This window comes from Canis lupus, chromosome 4 (assembly GCF_011100685.1).
Source record: "Canis lupus familiaris isolate Mischka breed German Shepherd chromosome 4, alternate assembly UU_Cfam_GSD_1.0, whole genome shotgun sequence".
NCBI lineage: Eukaryota > Metazoa > Chordata > Mammalia > Carnivora > Canidae > Canis > Canis lupus.
In genome coordinates, this window is record NC_049225.1 from 14787936 (window position 1) to 14808239 (window position 20304).

Below are 20304 nucleotides of genomic sequence, written 5' to 3' on the forward strand. Positions count from 1 at the left end.
AACTAAATTAGGGTATTTTTTTTTTCCAGCAAGAGTAATACTCCGTGCTGAAACTTGCCAGAGTATTTTAAGATTATTGTCTATAAAGAAAATATACCAGAGAATTAAGATCCTCAGAGGAAAGGCATTACAGAAATGCAAAGTATTATCAGCAATGTGTACTATACATGGAACCATGTTTGTCAGTCCCTAATACATCAGTCAGAGGAGTTTAGTTTTCTGGCTTGTGTTTAGTGCTTAACACACACACACACACACACACACACACACACACACACGCCCCACAAGGGCTCTAGCACAACTTGCAAATCAAGTGAGTTAACGCTCTGCCAACTTCCTCTAGATATTGACCCTGGGGGTCAAACTCTTAGGAAAATGATGCCTGGTTTTCCATCCCCCTAATTGCAGTCCCCACCAACGAGCTAGTCCTATCTCTAAGTGGAAGCTCACAAAGAATTTCTCGAGAGAATATGGAGCTGCTTTGGCAACAGAATCCTCTCTGCAAAATGAGAAGAAAGAGTTGTTAACTGATGAGTCAATCCAGCTTTTATAGCAGTTTATCTTCGTGGTATTTCCAAGAGCATAAATGTTATAAAAAAAGAGAGACGGTCATGACAGGAAGAACACAGTAGAAAAAAAACAGGAACGTTTAAGCCAAAAGCAATTTACTTTGCCAGTAACTGGTTACATTTCCTTTGTTTTATTATTATTATTTCAAGAGTTGGGGTTGAGCTGAAAGTTTCCCACACCTGCACTGCCCTGACACATAACTTGTCAGAACCCATAGTGAAGTGAATATATAAATGAATGCCTGGAAACTCTGAGCTTCTAGACACTTTAAGAAAACAAACAAAAAAAGCCTTGTTTTGCTATGCTGTCAAAAAAAGAGGGGGGGGCCTATATTTTATTAATATTTGACGGAATTAAGGAAAGGAAAAAACAAAACCCATGGGTCAGATGTCAAAGTAGCCTGGAGCACTGGCGGTGGCTGATTCTCCCGGGATTAACGCCTATAGAAATAGCAGTGACTTCACAAAGGTGCATACTCGTTAATTTCATGACCCTGAGTAAGAGGAACAGATGGGTAGTTGGAAAGGAAAGATTTTTTTAAAACCACAGAGATGTTCCACTGTTGAGGCCAAAGAATCAGTGGCCCACTGCAAAGGGGTAATGTGCACGGTGCTCCAAGTTTTATTAGAACTGTGTGGCTTTAGTGGAAACCTTTCACCTACTGCTGAGTCAGGTTGACGGGGACCCGGCTCCGTGTCAAGTCTGTAGGATGCTGTTGCGGCCCGAGATGGCTCTAGCACCCTTGTACTCTGTGGTATTTGAGTGTTTTCATTTAGGGAAAGCTCCCTGGTGACTGCCAGCCCAAGTTAATCATATAAATATCTCATTATGAGGCAGAATGAGTGCCTGTGTCTGTCTGTTAAAGTTACTTAAAACAAGGACTCTGGATACAGTCCAGCTGCCTGGGTTGGAATCCTTCTGCTCCCAGTAACCAGTTGCATGACCTGTGACAAAGTAATTTCATCTCTGTCTCAGTTTCCTGGTCTGGAAAATGGGGATAATAATCTCACCTTCCTGTTGGTTTGCTGTGAGTTTTAAATGAGTTATTGTATGCAAAGTGCTGACTGGCACAGAGAAAGTGCTCCGTAAATACCAGCTATCATTATTATTTGTGTGTAATATTGAAAACATTCGTGTAAAGAGCATTGACTGAAGTCCGTGAATGAGCCAGGCCCGGGCTGGGCTGTGGATTATATACACATGTAAAAGTAACCGTGCATTTATTGCTTCACACTTTTTTTTTTTTTTTTTTGGAGTGGAACTGACTAGAGCCAGTTGTGCTATCAGCAAGTGTACTGCTGGCTTCCCACACTCCTGACCACCACCACACCATAAAGCATTTGTATTCACTCGCCTGCCTAGCAAATGATTTGTTCTCTTGACTGTAAGGGGGAAAAAAAGTAGCCTGGGAATCAGAATTTTTACTCCTCCCTCCCCCAAAATACCAGCCCCTCAATCCCAAAGCTTCACCTGGGGTCTTATGGTTCCAAAAGGTTTCAAATTGTATCACGGGCCTCCCACCCAGTCCTGCATGCTCCATTCTCCCTGGGACGTAGAACATCTGGTCTTCAGGGCACTGGTGCACTAGGGACAAGATCACAGCCCTTCTGAGATGCCAGACACAGAGGCTTAAGAGTCATCAGGAACCAAGGGCCTTTGGCTTTTCTGTCTCAATTCCCAGAGGAAATTTTCAAGTCACTGGGTTATGTTCCCAGAGCTCAAGTGTAAATAGTAAAAGTGAGTACAGTTTTACAGGTGCCTGGTGTGACAGGTACACAAAGGGCCAAGTTGGTGGGTTTGGATCTTGAAGACTTGAAGAAGGTACACGTGGGCATCTTTATTTCCATTAGTCACTTATTCATTCCACAGATTTATATTATGTAATGCCATCTCCTGGGTGTGTGCCGGGCAGGTGACAGATGCGTCTCACATGGTTCTGCCCTTAAGGACTCTCTGGCTGAGGATAATAATAACCCATAAACCACAGCTAAAGTACCAAGAATACAGTGGTACTCTCCAGAAGAGAAAGTCAGAGAAGGAGGGCCGAGGGGAAACCAGAAGAGAGGTGTTGGAGCTTGAGGCTTGAGGATTGGTGGGATTTGCCTAGCCTACCTGAAATGTCAGCCACGTGCCTCATCAGGAACAAAGGGCTTTTTTTCTCCTGATCAGATCCCATTTAGAGTTTAAGTTTGTGTGACCAGAATATTAGGTGCTAGCCTGTTCTAAATTTACAATTCTGAGAATCTGCTGGGGAAGGGCATGTGCTTCTCTGGGTTCTGAAAACAGCTCAAAGAATGGAGAAAATAGACCCGAATTGAGGATGACCTATTGTCGGTTCCCGGAACCTTTGCCTGTATTTAAAACAGCCTGTTCAGTACAAGTTCTATCTAAAAGGCCTTTGGGATTTGAAAGCTTTCTGGAAATAAATGCTTTTAGCTTTAAGTGGGTTTTTTTTTGTTTTTTTTGTTTTTTTTTTTTGCCAAAATGTGAGGAAGGAGAGATCATAGTTAACAAGTCTGAGAACAGAGGCGATACTGTTTTGTTTCTTTTCCTGAAATGTCTCAGACCAACCCCAAGTTCTGTTCCTCTCTGTCAGCTCTCTGCTCGGCTATTATTTTGATAAGGGACATGAAAGTACATCCTTCCCTCTGGGTCATTAAAGTCTTAGCACTTGGGGCAGTTGTGGAAACACTTCTGTGCTACACTGAGTCTTCAAACCAAAATAGTCTGCGCCTTGGCTCGGGGCTGGGGCCCGGCCGGTTCATGGAAGGTGGCATCGGGCTGTGACAGGGGAGCGGGAGGTCAGGAGCCAGGGACCGACCGGCCGATGAAATCACCAGCCCCGTGCAGGGAGGGGGAGAGCAGAGCCTCCCTGCCAGTCTGGCAAGTCGGCGAGGTCCTCAGAGCTCATCCCACACACTCCGTGCTAGTCACCGCCGTGTGTTTACATGAGTAATGGAGCTGCCGGGGGAGGGGAGTTGTAAGCAGAGCGGCCGGCCGGCGGCTCGCAGTCGCAGTCGCAGTCGCAGTGGCAGTGGCAGTGGCAGTGGCGGTCGCGGCCGGGCGGGCGCGTGGGGAGGGAAGCTGACATCCACCGACTCCAGGCTCCAGGGCCGGGCGGCAGTCACATGCTGTGGCTTTCATGAGCACAGACATCCTCGGGCAGATGTTCGTCGACTGGAATGGGTAATCGCTACTTTCTCTTTGCTTGATTTTCGGGCTGTGGGTCTGTTTACCTGTGATCACTCCAGGCTGGCTCTGGGGGCCGCACCTGTGCACACTCGTCTGGGGGGAACCGAGGGGAACCGAGGGGACCCCGGGGCTGGGAAGGGGGAGCCTGAGCCCCACAGCCACTTGGTAAACTTTGGCCGGACTGCAAAGGCAGCCCGGCTTTGCTGAGCGTCCCCAACAGCAGAGCTGTTAGCCACAGTGGAAAGTCAACTGAGGGGGACTCATCCTGTTGGGAAGAGGGGTACACAATACCAAAGGTCTTAACCCCCTGGTTCAGGGGCTGATGTAAGGAAGGCTAGCGACAATTCAAAGCGCTCCGAGTTGTTCAGATTTGGCGCTGGCGTAATCTTAACTGAAAGCAATCAAGGAAAGTGTGGGTACGTCGAAAGGGCTGGAAAAAACTGCTCCGGGGGATAATTCACTCGTTTGGAATTGTTCAAGGGCTGCTCGGTTAGTGGTTTGTTTTAGTTTTGCTCGGCTTGGGTGACTGATGAGGCTCAGTGTGAAAGCCGATGCCGATGCCGGACAGGACAGTCGGAGAGGAGGTAAACAGCTGCAGCCCCCTTCTTGCTGCTTTCTGTATGGATCTTAAAGGGGATTCAAGCTCGACATGAAGGATGAAGCAGAGCTTTGAGTCGCGTCTTGTCTGTGGCTTTAAGAAAGTATAATCTCCACGGAATCAGGCTAACCCCAGTGTGATCTTTGCAAGTTATTTTAAATGACCCTCAAGATCTTTGTAAACACTATATTGAAAAGGAAAGGGGAGCGTGCTGATCTGAAGGTATCTGCCCGATTTGTGGGATTTGGAACATGCTGGGCGCAATACTGCTCGTCAATACATGTAAGAGTACCTTTCTGATTGTTACCATGAACGCTCTTCATGTAGCTCTCTCTCTACTTATTTGTATCCGATCCACTCATTATCCGATCCACTTATCCACTTATTTATCCACTTATCTCTCATAATCTAAGAAAATGCTCATGTCTCCAGTTTTGAGGAGGGAAGTTACAAACGCTACATTACTATGATACCACAGGGGGCTTGCAGATCACCTAGGTTTCGGAAAACGAGATACAAAGCAAAAACAAAGAATTAATCTCCGAGCCTGGCCCAGGGTTGTCCTTCAGCTCAGCATGTTTCTTTTCTAACAATAGGGAAGTGCATTTTCCTTCTTACTGTCCTTGAGAGCCGAGAGCTTCAGTTTATTTATACTAATTAGACACGTTAACGTGTAATAGATTGGCTTTGGGGAGCGTGTACAGAACCGTACAGCCCACTGAGACGGGCCCTGCGGAGAGAGGAGCGTACGTGAGGGCTGGGTACGCTCCACACGTGGGTACGCCTCTGAGCGGTGTGGAGGGCAAGAGGGCACCGCGCTGTCAACATTCCTGGTCTTTAATAAGGAAACCCATGCAAATGAAAATGTACATCAATTGTTCTTCTTTTGTTTTCAGCGCCAAACCTTAAAGGCAGACCACGCAAAAAGAAACCATGCCCACAGAGAAGAGATTCATTCAGTGGTGTTAAAGATTCCAACAACAACTCCGATGGCAAAGCTGTTGCCAAGGTACGGTCCTTTGGTCCCTGCTATCCGTTTGGCTGCATCGTTCTATTTTCCCTTTTTTCTCTTTCTCTCTCTGCTCTTGTGTCTTGGTGGCAGTTTTCAATTCAGAATCTGACTTTGGTATGCACAGCCCTCTGTGTCTGTTCCCGCCACCTCCCCTCCCCTGGGTGGTTGGGGGAGGGGGGAGTGTAGGCATTCTGATTAGTCAACAGAAAGACTTCCCACCTCCCAGTCAGGCCTGTTGGGGGAAAGGACAGATGATTAAGCGCCCACGTCATTGAAGCTGAGATTTCATAGTAGGTGACACAATGACATAGTTTACTCTGCTTGTATCAAAAATAGACCAAGCTGAACCATCCTCTTTCTGAACGTGTTCATCTAAATATGTTGCAGAGATTAACAGAGGATGAAATTAGAAATGGCTAGAATTGAGTTTTTTAGTTATATATATATATATATTTTTTCAAAGTCACCTCTAGTTTACCTTAGATTAAAACTGAAGATATTTACCTGTATGGAAAAAGAGTTACATGTATACAGGTACCCATATATGCATCTGTATCTTTGTAAAAATCTCTACTAACACTGAATGAAAATCCAAACTCTAAATGGTTTTTCAGGGCGCAGGCCCATTTTGCCCAAGCATTCCTTGGAGTCTCGAAAGTACATGCCTGAGGTATTTAGCCCCATGAAGGGTGAAGTGTCACTTTGTATATTTAGACTTATCTTTTTGACTTTTGTGGGGTTGGTCAGATTTGCATGGTTCTGTTTACTGGGTGTTTGTGCTTAGGTGTTGATTCTGTGCCAAAGACAACAATAAGCCCTTTAGGACCTAAATTTGAAGATCACGTGCCAACTGATACTATGTTTCCAGATCTAAGGTTTAATTTTATGAAAACGAGAGCATTTTAACTAGTGGTGGATTTGGGAGATTCTGATGTAGAAAAATATGAATTTAGTTCTGTGTTGGCAATCTACTGTTTATCTGCCATGTAGGCCACTCCTCTTCCCTGTGTTCATGAAGCCAGTCCTTCACATTTTATAAATCTTATTTTCAGCAGATGATTGTATTTTCAGGAAGTTCTGAGCACTTTCTGGGTAGGATTTCTTCATGCTTCCAAGAATGCAAAGGGTTAAAAAGAGATCAACCAGTAGAAATGTGTATTTTCTAGCTAAACACAGATCTGTCTTTCCCCAAAGTTATTTGTGTCTTGCTCGTTTAGCCTTGTGCAAATGAGTACACATGGGTACCAAGAATGACATTTTCTGGTAATTTGGACATCTCGGCCCTAGGACTACCTATCAGCTTCCATGGTCTTGAAGAATGTCAGGAGGAACAGTTTATTCCCTGCGATGTGGTTTGCAAGATCTGTAGAGTGGAGCGAGAAGGTTTTAGGATCTTAATGTTCAGCTGAGCTCCCACTGCTGGTGTCTTATGCTGGCACCCTGCCCCATACCTCCAAGGTGACATCATGTGTTTACCCCAGTATGTTCTGTACCTGAGCCCAGCAGGATGAAGCTTCTTCTCATGTCATTTGGAGTTACTAACAAAGTATGCCTCTGGAAATTTTACAAAACTCATACAAATTGACCAGAAAGAACTGTACCTCCAATATTTCTCACCATGGAAGGCCATTCAAGGCTCTGACTTGGACCCATAAGACTGGACAGGACAGAGGCCTGTTCTGTATTTCATTTTCACTGATTTCTTAGGAGGAATCATAGTCAAACCTGGGTTTTCTGAGTGACCCTTTCCACCACCACCCGCTCCACCAATGCTGCCATTAAGAATCTATACAAGGAGGTGGATCATCCATCCAGTGTTGGTTTCAGTGGTGAGTGGATGAGGCATCTGCCGCTGTCAGCTCCTGGGCACTGGTCTAAATCCCCCGCTCTTCTCAGGGTCTTGGATTACAGTTCTGCTTTGATTGCTTTCAATGGGTCTGGCAAGACCACTTCAACTAAAAGAAACAGACTCGTAGGTATGAAATATGGTGGGCTTGTACATTGACACCAACAGATAAATGTAAAGTCTCTACAGGATGAACAAGCCACCTCTGGGACCCAGGACGATCACTAGAACGGCATTTATGCCTTAAAGGGGTCTTTTCTCATGGAACACTGTAATAGAGATTACAAGCCTGTGACCATCTGATCACTTCTAAACTGGAGGCAATATTTCAGGTGACAGTTTGGCTTTATGACCAATACCTGTGTGACTGTGTTTTACAAAAGTGCCTCAAACAGACTATTTCTGATTATGGATACATACCAGCTTCCTGCACACAGCAAAACTCTCTAGATTGAGAACCTCCTGGATTTGTGGTCATCTGCATGGCTGGAAGAACAGTGCGAGCAATTTGCCGGTCTCTCAATGAGCATGTAAAAACCAGCTTTGCAAGACTCTTTTTTTCAAGGGACAGAGAATTTCATGGCTTTCCAAAAACCGCAAAAGTCACACGGGGAAAGAGGCTACCAGTTCTCTGAAGATGTCTTCAAAATGTCCAACCAAATCCTGCTATTTCCCTGGGATGATCCTCTTTTGGCAGCAGATATGGGCTCAAGCCCATTCATGTGGTGATCTATACAAGAAAAGTCTTCTCAGTCCAGGCATCTAATGGGAGGCCTCCACTGATGGAAGGCAAATGACGTTTCACACTCTGTAAGCACTTTCAAAAGGCCAGAAGTATGTTACAGGTGGCTTATATTCTAAAAGGAACAACAAAAAAAAGGGAAATCACGGTGTGCCATGTTCTTTCACTTAAATCATAAACGTTCCCTTTGATATTTCACAAATGTGATGCTTTCACTATCTTTCATCCAGTTTGGTCCTCAGGAAGCATCCTCAGGGATTATCCTTCCTACTTCCCTGGGAAGAAAATGAGGGTCTCCTAGCAAGTTAGTGACCAATTCAAAATTAGACTGTAGCTTCATCTTTCTTGCTGGGTCATCACATCTTGCTGCCCCAGTTGAAGATTGGATTAGTTATAACTCAGTCCAGTGAAAGGATGTGGTTAATATCAAATAGGTGGTGGATCATTGAAAACATTAAATGTGGATTCTTTAATTAGCACTTCCCTCAATCGCTTTAGAAACCCCAGAGCTCTGAGTCAACTCAACAAGAATAAGGTGTTCAGGTTGGGAAAAACAGATCTAGTAATTAACTGTCACCATCAAAAGATTGGATTTCCTCAAGGTCAGCATGAAGACCAGCTCCTGTTTAAAATTGCAGTAGATTAAAATGTTAAGTTAAAATGAGACTGTTCGGGGTAAATGTGCAAATAGGTAGAAAGGAACTTAGCCAGGTCCTACCCAGAAACAGAGTAATAGCCTAAAGGGCAGCCTGAGAAAGGAAACCACTGCTGACTTCTTACAAAGCACCTGTGAACCCCCACCTCCCACCCCTGCGAGGAGAAATCTGCTGGCTCACCCACGGAGGTTCCGGACGGAGTTCAGTAGGTGGCAGCCTGGCTTTACCAGGAGCCTTCTCTACAAAGCAGGGAGTCTGAATGACTTTGGGCCTGGTTTGTATACCTCGTCCATGCTTTCTTTCTGTTTCTGGGTGATTCTGCAGTTTGAGGCAGGAGGTTAGGCGGCCACCTGGACTGCCTAACCTATGAGGTCAGAAGCACCACTTCTGACCTCATAATATAAATAATTGGCCCATTATCGCTGCAGATTTAAGACTCGGCCTGTTTTAGATGCAAATCTTAGATCTACTCCTGTTTGTGCAAAACCGGGGTTTGGAGTGAAGCCGACCTGAGAGTCTAAACCCAGAGTTCTTTTGCTGCCATGAGCCAGCTAACAAAATACATAACCTCGCCGAGCTTCATTTTCCTCAACTGTAAAATGGAGCTGGAGGCCGCCCTTTGATGGTTGTTAGGAACATTTGGTAGACTATGTGAAGCCCTCAGCACTGTATCCAGCTCATTGTAGGAGCTCAATTGATACTGGTTTCCTTCCCTTTGCTCAATATACAATAGAAGGAATGGAGCCCTTTTATACTGTGGAAACCACCTAGCTTTATCTTATATTCCTCATTTGATAGATCACGTTTCTAAGCTGTAGGTTTTTACTGCCTAGTAATAAGATACGCTTTTAATTGGAAGTGTGTTTTGACTATCGATTCCATTTTTTTTAATGAGTATCAGTAAATTATAGTGTTTAATCCCAGAAGCCCAAGAGTGAGACCACCTGGGTTCAGATCCCAAGCTCATCACTTACTAACTTGGACATGATCCTATTGCTGTCACCCATCCCCTGTGTGCCTCAGTGTCCTCATCTCTAACACAAGAATAATCACAGGCCTCACTAGCTTGTGGACAGAAGATGAGATAATACCTCAAAAAGTGCTGAGAACGGAGCCTGGCTACATCGTAAGCACTCACAGAAGGCCAGGGGCAATACAGATTAAAACTGGAATGATTTTATGATTTCAAAAAGCCATTCAATTAGAGATTTCATCAGAACTTGAGGCTCAGTCTAAAATTTGGCAGTGAGAAATGATGACGACATAAAGTTTCACAGGATGTTCACCTTAATATAATGAGACAAAGTACCAAAGTTTGAAAATATCGTCAGTAAAAATTCTACATGGAAAAGTGTTTTAGTACCATTTCTAATACCCCCTTAAAAAATTAAAATCTTATCTAGAGTCTAGAGGCTCCAGTTGAATGAGTTGTACAGGAAGTTTTATTTTTTCCAGAGCCAGTCTAAAGATATTAACCTCGCATGTTCACTTGAGAAAAGAGGTTAAAGAAAGCCCTTGCAGGAGGATACAATTCCCTTTTATAAATAAGCATAGCCTTTTATATTCTTAAGGCCTGGGAAGGAGACGCCGAAGGGAAAGAGAAAGAGCGGTCAAAATCTGAAATGGAAAACAATGTCGAATATGTGGGACATTTTTATTCATAACATTTCCCCAGCGCTTGCCCTCTTCTCTCCGATGTTAGATACGGAGATGTAAAGAATATCGGAATGTACACATTCCCCATGGGCGCACTTGAACTCAAAAGTCTGACCCTTTGTACTTCCCCCTTTTACAATTAAAATAGCTCAGCAACTTGGCGTTATATTTAACAACCATCAAAGGCCTCTTGTAGAACATGGCAGTGAGGAGGGAACATTGGGTTAGCCACTCAGTTTTTCGAGGCCCACATTCGCCTAGAGTGTGGAAGGAATGACATCTGGCACAGTGGCCGCCATTAGTTTTTTAATTATGGTGCTTTCCACTTTAGTCTCCATGGGTTTTTAGCTGACCTCTACTCTTTCCTTTGTGGCAAGTTTAGATCTCCTATTACGTTCTCAGAGCTGACTGAAGAGCCAGGAGCCCTCGTTAAGGAGTGGAATCTTTTGTTTCCTTCTGAGGGGGTATCTGGGCATCACCGTCACGTGACAGATCTTGCTGTTATTCCTGAGGCCAACATCCTCTGGCATTGACATGTGTTTTTTCAGGTTGCTGGAAATAGTAGCAACAAGCTAAGTTTACTATGAAGAAATAAACTTTCTTTCATGTTGATACAAAGTGCAAAGTATGGGACTCTTCATTAAGAAGACAGGGTTTCATCCAATGACCTTAACAGGTGGCGGCCCTTGGGAAAATGAATGTGGACAAAAAAGCAACAGAATGGTACCACCAGATCCCAACACTGTTTCTGGTTTCACATCAACATGCTTGTAAGGACTCTAACAGAGGCTGGAAAATTTGGCAAACCATGGCCCCCTCACCACCTGTTTCTATAAATAAAGTTTTATTGGAACACAGCCATACCCATTCCATTACATGTCTGTGACTGCTTCTATGCTAGCTGAGTGTCTGCAACAGAGATTATCTGGCCCTAAATCCTGCAATATTTACTACCCGGCCCTTCACAGAAAAGTCACCACCCAATGGTATTCAGTGTTGCCGCTAAAAAGCTACTTCAGGGCAAGGTTATTTACTGGTTCACCCTTCCCACACTGTGCAAGCTGTCACTGGCTGTGTCTGTAAGCGTTCCGAGGCTGTACTTGATTTGATGTGGCATATTTTTCCCCCACTTCCAGGTGAAATGTGAGGCCAGGTCAGCCTTGTCCAAGCCGAAGAATAACCATAATAACTGTAAAAAAGTCTCAAATGAAGAGAAACCAAAGGTTGCCATTGGTGAAGAGTGCAGAGCAGATGAGCAGGCCTTCCTGGTGGCACTCTATAAATACATGAAAGAAAGGAAGACGCCAATAGAACGAATACCCTATTTAGGTTTTAAACAGAGTAAGTATGCTTGTTTTCATTTCTGAAATATCAAAACTGCTCAGATTCTTTAAAGTGGGAAAAAAAATTGACTCAGGGTTATGTTGAAATCCTAATGTGGGGATGATGCTCTCTCTGTTTATACTATATCTACAAATCATCCAGGCCACGGATTTTTCTCCCTGCCCCTTCCCGCTACATTGTTCCCTACTGGGGCAGTTGCAGTGAGATATTTATAGGCTTGAATCCACTGATTATGACTGGAAATAGACATGTTGAAAGTTTCTCATTTTCTGTTTTGTCAATCTTGAGTGTCTGCAACGCCTTTCTTCTGAGATAATAATATGACGTAGCTTTATCAGACACAGATGTTGCCTGCAAAAAAGGCAGCTTTCAAGAGGAAGACATTTAAAGGTGGACAAAACAACCAGAAAGCAAAAACGTATTTCCTAGGCCCCAAATTTGTGAAGAGATAACAAAAACCTGACTTCACAGGAAACCCGAAATACACAGATGGGAACCGAAAGCCCAATTTTGGATTACTTTGATGTAGACACTTAAGCATCATAATACATTTTTAAGTAGAAAAGGAAACTCACAGCTGAGCAGAATTCCATAGAAAAAGAGAAGAAACCCAGATCCAGCCCTGATTTCACAACCGAATATATATTTTGCCTCTGTCTGGATTTTGTAGCACACAAAGCAATGAGCCCCTGGCTTGAAATAATATTTTCTCCAAACGTATCTTCCTAGATTAAAACCATGTGTCATTTTGATGAAGAATGTCAAACCTGTATGTTTTACATAACAATTTACATACCTAATAGCAATTGGCACTGATTGCAAGAGAACCCTCACAGCCATTATAAACTTATATAACTACGAATGATTACAATGTTTGTCTGAAAACTGGTTGCTTGAAATAGAAGTAAAATTAATGTACTATGAACAGCTTTGTTGCATTATGCATTGGTTCAGATTAAATCAAGGCCGAGGCAGGGCTCTTGATAGCTTTGAAATAGTGCAAGGTTCAATGAGGCTTTTCCAACATGTTGTGTCAAAGAGCCTTTTTTTTTCTTTTAATTTTAATTTTATTCTTCATTTCCCTTACCAAGGAATTACTTGAAATTCAACTTTCCCCTCTTGTAAAAGAGTCAAAGCCATAGCAGTCCCATTCCATAGTATTTGGGACAAATGAGCAGGATTGCTAGCAATTTGGCTGAGTTGTTTAACAGCATAAATGTATGCAAGCCCCACAAAGAGAAATCTGTTCGAAAAAGGTATATATTCGAAATATCACACAGGCAAGTGAGGAGGAGACTAAGTGGACTCAGGACTCAATCCTTACTGAATGAGTATCTTCCTTCCCTTTGATCTGTTTTATCACTACTACTTCAAGGGTAAAATATGTGTTTTCCTACTTGTTACAAAGGCACCATGTGTTAGTGAAATACGGTATGAGTTCTTAATATAGTGCTGCCATCAGACATTTATACTAGAAAGGTAATCGTGTATTAAAGTGGCTGTTATTTATTGATTATGGTAAATTCTTATCTGAAGGAAGCATTATATAGTACCCTTTAATCAATGGCTTCTTTCTACGGGTTGAACAAGACCAACCCTAATTTTGAAATCTCACACTTTTCCCAAGGACGCTGTAACTTAGCTTCTCTGGGTCTGCTGATGGCAACATGACTAAAGCTGTGTTATCCTTTATCCCCAAAGTAGAACCATTTCCGTATTTGTGACTGTTTCTTAAGAAATATTTTAAGTGGTAATAATATATCCTGTTGTCAAATGCCCTTTGGCAAATTGTTTCCTAAGAACTTAGCTCTCTGGGGTACTAGTTTTGTTTTTGCATTTTTTTTTTCTCTTTCTCATTGAAAACAAAACAAAACAAAATGTTTTAATTGACATTTCTTGGAAGTATGTTAATGCAATGCTTATCTAAATACTTATTGTCCCTCTAACAGTTAACCTTTGGACTATGTTTCAAGCTGCTCAAAAACTGGGAGGATATGAAACAGTAAGTGTTTAAGCAACTTAAATGAAATAATTTTGCAATCTAACTCCCCCACCCCTTCTTTGACCAAAATGGAGAAAATGTAAAAGCAAACCATCACTGACTGCCTTCTCAAATGGCTCCACACTTTTGGGGGTTTATTGGGCCGCTTTTGGAAATGATCCCAATTAGTTCCAGGTTTGGCAAAATTGTAAACTTGTCATAAAAACTACAAGTGGAAAACATATGTAACTCTCCCCTGTCAGGGAAATTAGTTGGGTCTGTAATTTTTTCCCATGTTGAGAAAGGGCTATTATTGTACAACAAGCCAAGATTGCATAAAAGAAATTTCCCTTGGCAACATACCTGACATCTGTTCATGTCTAATATGGGAAATGTATTAAAGGCTTTCAAAAGTAATCAGTATTGGCCATTAAGGAATAGAATGCAGCAGAATCTTCTCTTATTCTAGGGCAAGGAAGCTTTATTAGACAAGGGTCAGTGCCGCATAAACAGGAAGTTATCAAACTTATTCAGAACAGGCTCTGACACTCTTTATCAGCTAATTCTAACTGACAGGAATGGCTTATTTTTAGCCCACAGGAAAATTTGATGGCCACGGGTTTTACAGCATGTATTTTGAACCAATAAAATGTTAGAGCAACAAACTAAGATTAAAATCTTGAAAGAAGAAGAAAGAGCTGTATTAATATAGCACGCAGAGATGAAATCTGTAATAAAATCAATTGACATAGGAAGATGTCGTCATTGGAAATATTTTCTCCTCCACACAATGATCAGATTAAGTTGTGCAGTCTCTTCTGCAATTGAATAAGAAATTATTTTTTTCTTTCCTCACAAAGTAACCTGGGATATCTTTATATCACAGTAAAATGACAGTATGAGACACAAAGTCAAGAAAATGAAATTCATTTTAGCCCCACCATAATAACCAGTGTTTCTTGCCAGATATAGCATATTGTTCCACAAACTAATATAATGGTTTGATGTCAGGGGTTTGGAATGGGAAAAGATGGCTAGCATGAAGTGATTCAGATAATCTGGTATTTACTTTAGAGATACCTGCTATGAATTCTGACTCAGAACTCTAAGATGTGAGTAAATGTGGGTGTAAAATGTTTGTGTAAGACCTGGGATATACATACCCGTATATAAAGCAATATAAAGCTCATATGAAGCACTATAAAATGTGTGTTTCAGAGACATGAATTTACTTAAATACTTGTTTTATCAAGTACCCTGGGTAAAAATAAATAACATAATTTTTCACTTGGTTGGATCTGTTGATAAGACAGAGAGATTGACTTCTTGCCATGGTGGCTTCATACTTTTGCAAAACCTTAAGCTAATTCTAGCTTTTGTCCATGTGAAAAAGATAACTTATTCAGAGCTAGTCTCATGGCTGCAGGAGTCAGCCCCATAGCCTAGATTTTTTAAGTCTAACGCTTGATATTAAGAATAGGAATGCACATTTGTATGGACTGCAGATAAGTTACATGATACTGTACAATATTATGAAATGTCTTTTTTTAAACCCAGAAATGTATTGTTGTCTACTGATAGGGAGAGTGCCAACAAATTTCACAGAATCCGTTTTTCCTGCTTCTTTGTATCCTCTGTATCTTCACAAGGATCTGTTTTCCCCCCATGCAACAGCAAGTGGGTGTAGAATGCACAAAAGAAACTTCTGATAAGTTTCAGGGCATTTTCAGTATTCTGAACCCATAATAGTTTTTTTTTTTCTTTTGTTGAAGGAGTAGAAATAACAAATGACCTCGCAATCAGCAGATCACCTGAACACACATTTAGTACGTCTTATGTGTTCGAGGCATTGTGTGGGACGCTCTGGAGGACGCAATAATATCTAAGCCAGTGGTTCTGGTTGCTTGCTGTCCAGGAGAGGCAGGGATTATAATTAAGAGACAAGGTAGAAAAAGATCCGTTCCGTGATCAGGGAAAGTACTACTTCATTTAGAAATGAGGGAAGGAGGACTTGTGGCTCTCGTGCCATCTGAGCAGAATTTTGGAGAATAGATGGAATCTAGATAGGAATGATCATGGCCTTCCAGGAAGAGAAAGCCAGATGGAGAAATCAGATGTGGAGGTAGAATGATGTTGGACATAGAGAGTTTGAGTAACTTAAAGTGGGTGACTAGGTGGCTGGGACAAGTGACCTCAAAGGGGGGTCCAGAGAGGATGGAGCCCTGTGAGAGGAGCTTTTTGGTTGGTAGCCCCTGGAATTATTCTGTAGTCTGGCTGGGGGTGGGGGTGGGGGTGGGGGACGAGTGGCGTATAGGAGATTGATAACAAGCTAAGTTACGTTTTGCCACTTGTTCTGCCTTCACTGGGTGTAGGTGGAGCCAAGTGGAGAGAGGCTGGGATGGGGGCATGTGGGAGACTGGATCGCATCTGCTCCCCATCTGCTGATGTATGAGCTGCAGGCCTCTCCAGCCAAGCCACAGAGAGGACTGGCAACCCCTGGAAAAGCTGCTTCCCTCCTCCTCTCCCTATTTACCCATCAACTCCCTCATTGTTCGTTGGGCCCCTGCCATTCCTCACCTCCAACGTTTTCATCTCCTCTGAGGCAGGGAATCTACTTAGAAAACATATTTCTCTGTTCGCTATAAAATCTACATCCAAGGTCATGAACTGGCTGAAGCCGGTTGGTCGGTTGGTCAGATTTTTCCTCCCTCCCTCCCTCCCTTCCTTCTCTCTTCCCTTTCCTTTTTATCTCCTTAATGCTCCATATGATCTTGCTGTCCCTATGGGCAGGGAAGTTTGCCACTCCCGTGCTACTGGAAGCTTTTGAATCCCCCAAGTACAGGATACATTTTTCTATTGGTATATGTTGACCAATAAATGAAATGAGATGTTCACTGAGGATTCGATTTTGAAGTCGGTCCAGCAGGTGTATGAATAAGATCCCGTCCAAGGGCTTAAGTTGTATCACTGGGTTATTGAAAGACATTTATCTATGCGATTATCTGATATCAGAAGCAAGTGCAGATTTGTCATTAGAGCTCAAAAGAGATCTTGGAATCTTCTAGATCCGTGGTTCCCAAAGGCTACTCAAGAACTAGGGCTCAGATTTTCAGAGGGGAACTTTGTAGTATTCAGAGCTGTGTAGACGTCCACCCTGAGATATTAACTCTGCGGTGGGCCCTGGGCCTAAGAACCCAAGAATCCTGTTTTCCCAGCACTCCGGGTGATGTCAATTCAAAGCTAGTGGTAGAAGTGACCACTGGCCCTCGTGGCTCCTTGCTTCACGGTGTAGACCCATCTAAGTCAAGCATCAAAGATTAGAAAGTTGTCTTCACGCTATTACTAAAGAAGCCCGCCAGAATATTACCCTTTCTTTGGTTCCGAAGCAGCACAGAATTTCCAATGAAGGTTTTTCCATTTGGTGAAGCGGTAATCCAACTAAGTTGGGACTCGATAAGCCATTTTCATTTTGAATGCGGGAAAGCATAGCATTGAAACCTTTTCTTGTTTTGCAAATTGGCCTTGTATTTACCCTGCTCCAGTCCATACCCTCATTTTACAAATCAGGAAACTGAGGCACAGCGAGGTGAAATGAGTCACAAGGTGTCGTTGTGGGCTTCTTTGGATTCTGACTTGCAGAGAATGTTTGTGCACCATTGCCATTACCTCTGTAGCAACACTGGGAGGAAAGAGATGCATTAAATGACCCTTCTTTGTCCTTCCACCCCCAGAAGTCTCCTAGGTGTCTACAATGCCTTCTCCCTCTTTGGGGTGATATTTTGGGAAAAGCCACTAATAGCCTACCTTTCAGTCGGTTCTTTGTACCTACCCCGATCCTTACCAGGCACACTGACTACTAGCTGAGATTATCAGATTCTTGAGAAAAATGTGTGAACCTAGGAGATGGGTCGAGAGGGCTGCATGATGAAAACATTCAGTCATAGTAAAACCTTGCAAGTTGAAAATGTGTAGATGTATCTCTTCTGCTGTTAACTTGTGATTGGATAAAGACATCTCTCTGGAATTCCTTCTGGTTTTAAAAAGAGGCCATCTTAATTGGCTTGTTTTTGTTTGTGGTTATAAACTATTCCAAACCTTCTGGTTTGAATTGTGGATTATGGATTATTTCATTGCAGCCCTTCACAACCCTCAAATTGAATTAAAACAACAACAACAAAAAAAGAGGAGCAGAGGTTTTATTTTAAGCCTTTATAAGCATTTGACTAATGACTATATTCAGTTCTCTTGGCCTCCTCTGCCTTTGCTGGATTGAATTTGTGTCTCTGCATCCTTAGGTTTAGAGATCCTACAGGGCTTAAATGGATTTGATTCCCTAAAAAAATAATATCCTGGCATTTTGACTGGCTGGCAGTGAAGATCCTTCCTCTACAATCATACATCCAACTTCTCCTTCCAAGCATTTTAGAGTGTAGGTCACCTGCAGTTGCTGAGGGAGAATGGGATAAAGCTGCATTGAGCAGCGAGCAAGGTCTTCACTCTAGTGTCTGGTGAAGCAATTACAGCTTGAAGAGTAGCTTGGGGTATTACCAGGATGCAGCGTGTTGAGGGTGGTTTGCTAACGTGATTTCCATTTGGCTAACCATGTGCTGGTGAACCAGAGGCAATATTTGGAAAGAAGGTAGAGTAGGGAAATGGGTCTTGAGAAAACCTTGTTCTAGAGGCAGAGGACCACGCAAGCGGTGCCTTCCAAGAATGCCCAGTTAGCAGCTCCATCTCTCTCCACGGATGAGATAGGACCATTATTTCTCATCTAGAGGAAGAAGTCACATGTCTCTTTGCTGGAAGGATTAGGCTTTGACACCAGATTCTGGCTTTGACATCATTTCGAGACATCCTCTGAATCTAACCCTAGTAGACTGGACGGACAAAGCCTCTTGCTTAATTCAGAATTCTCGAGGCCAAAGATGATGTCATGTAGTTTTGAAAGGCTCCAGTTCCTGGAGTACTACCAGGAAAAAAAAGTCATCTTCCTTGAATTCAGTCCGCCCTCAAGGTGTCCCGAGAAAGAGGCTGTTTCTCAGAGCAGCCTGGGCAACACTGTATGCAGGCAAATGTTCCTTTTGACTTCACATCTGCTACATTCTTAAGCCATAGACACACTAAAGTCCTGCAAGGTTCCTGATTGCCGTTTCCTAACCAGGCCACAAAAATTCTAAGATTATTTCATCCCTGCAACCTCAAAGGTAAAGAATGCAAGGCTCCAAGGCCATGTCTTGGGTTAAAATAGTTTTCCAATTTTTTTTTTTTTTTTTTAAGGACCGGGATAGTTTCATCAAGTAAACTATAGACAAGACAGATTTCTTTCCCACCCCCTGGACCCGTTTTCTTGGCCGCGGTGTGGAGGTTAGTTTCAGGCCACCTCTAAAACTGGCTTCCAAAGAGTGATTTGAAAACCACTATATTTAGAAGCAATGAACATACACAAGCATAATGGGTATGAGTGCTTTTCACTAAGTTTCTTGGGTCTTACTCACACCAGGGAAAGGAATAACTGACAAGTGTCTTCAAAGTGAGATGAGGTCTCCATGCATGAGATTGATTTGCTTTCCTTGGGTGTGGTCTGCTCAGTTTTTTCTCTTGCTTTGTGATTAGTCATATGGGATCATGCTTCCTGCTAAATTATGAACCATTGAAAGTAGTAACTTCTCTTTCTTTTTTATAGTATCTCCCCACCCTCAACCCTCCATCCTCTACTTGCTCCCTCCATGCCTCTGTACCTGGCACAGTGCCCTAAAATAGCAGGCAGTAGGTGATGGGTTGATTGTCATGAATCCCTATCATTTCAGTGAAGATCTTGAAGGAGATGACAGGGGAAGCACAACCCGAGAGAGATCATTGCTTGAATGAATTTGGCCATTTTCTTTAGGAAACAAAGAGCCAGAGTTCTTCGTATCCTTAAAAACCTAAAATAACAGAAGGTCAAATTGAAACACGAACATGACCAGGAGTCTCCGGCTTAATGACAATTAGTCAAACTCACCCCGTGGCTAGATCAGACTTTCCACCTGAGCGGAACCGGAGGGCTAGCGACTACTAGGTAGACATTGGGTTTTCCCAATTGGGGTTTTAAAGATAACGCACATTCTGGACAGCAGAATAAAAAACCTAAGCAAATGCACGCTTGGGCATGATGAAAGCATACTAGTTCAGGAGGCACACTTGTACAGGTGAGAGCACAATGCCCAGTAGCTGGGCCAGGAGCAACTCTTGTGCCTTTCCTTTCTCCTTTTGGACTCTCGGACCCACTGTGGGTTTGGACCACGGGAGGATTTAGATGTTTCTTGCCTTGCAGCCTGTGGATAGCACTTGAATTAAAAGCGCATCTGGACACAAAAAATGGAGATGTGTACCCAGGAGAATTGTGTACTTAAAAGCATAAAAGCATTTAGCAGTTGGAAAGAGCACATTTTATGACTTTCCTGTGGAAAGAAAATATCTCAAAATGGCCTGATTCATCCAGGCTGGCCAGTGGAAGTTCAGTAAACAGGGACCACTTCCTGGAAGGCCTGGCCCTTGTCTTTGCTCCAGATGAACCCTCACTGGTAAAAACTGTATTTAAACACCAGAAACTGCTAGCAAGGGTTATCGCAGACCCCTCGCCAACCGTACATGGCTTACTATTGCCAAGTAATCCTTGATGCTGGCCCCCTGCTGCCATAGTTTCAGTCCTAGAGTAAGGAAGATTT

General features: G+C 42.9%; 1 protein-coding gene and 1 long non-coding RNA gene across 4 annotated transcripts in view; one reads left to right on the top strand and one right to left on the bottom strand.

Annotated features, from left to right (window-relative positions):
• Nucleotides 1-20304, top strand: part of ARID5B (AT-rich interaction domain 5B) — a 174232-nt gene that overhangs the window by 129056 nt on the left and 24872 nt on the right. The window contains exons 1-4 of one of the 3 annotated variants that reach the window (XM_038534035.1): nucleotides 3236-3756; nucleotides 5257-5369; nucleotides 11409-11613; nucleotides 13566-13618. In XM_038534035.1, coding sequence (XP_038389963.1) covers nucleotides 3753-3756; nucleotides 5257-5369; nucleotides 11409-11613; nucleotides 13566-13618 — 375 coding nt within the window. In that variant the 5' untranslated portion in view covers nucleotides 3236-3752. Of the gene's footprint in view, nucleotides 1-3235; nucleotides 3757-4165; nucleotides 4347-5256; nucleotides 5370-11408; nucleotides 11614-13565; nucleotides 13619-20304 lie in introns of those variants that run through there. The other 2 variants (XM_038534034.1, XM_038534033.1) reach the window with 2 other exon arrangements.
• On the bottom strand, nucleotides 5312-8982 carry LOC106558696. Its single transcript, XR_005357875.1, has 3 exons — nucleotides 8797-8982; nucleotides 7639-8075; nucleotides 5312-5604 (listed from the first exon to the last, which is right to left on the bottom strand). It is a non-coding gene; the product is annotated as an uncharacterized LOC106558696 (long non-coding RNA).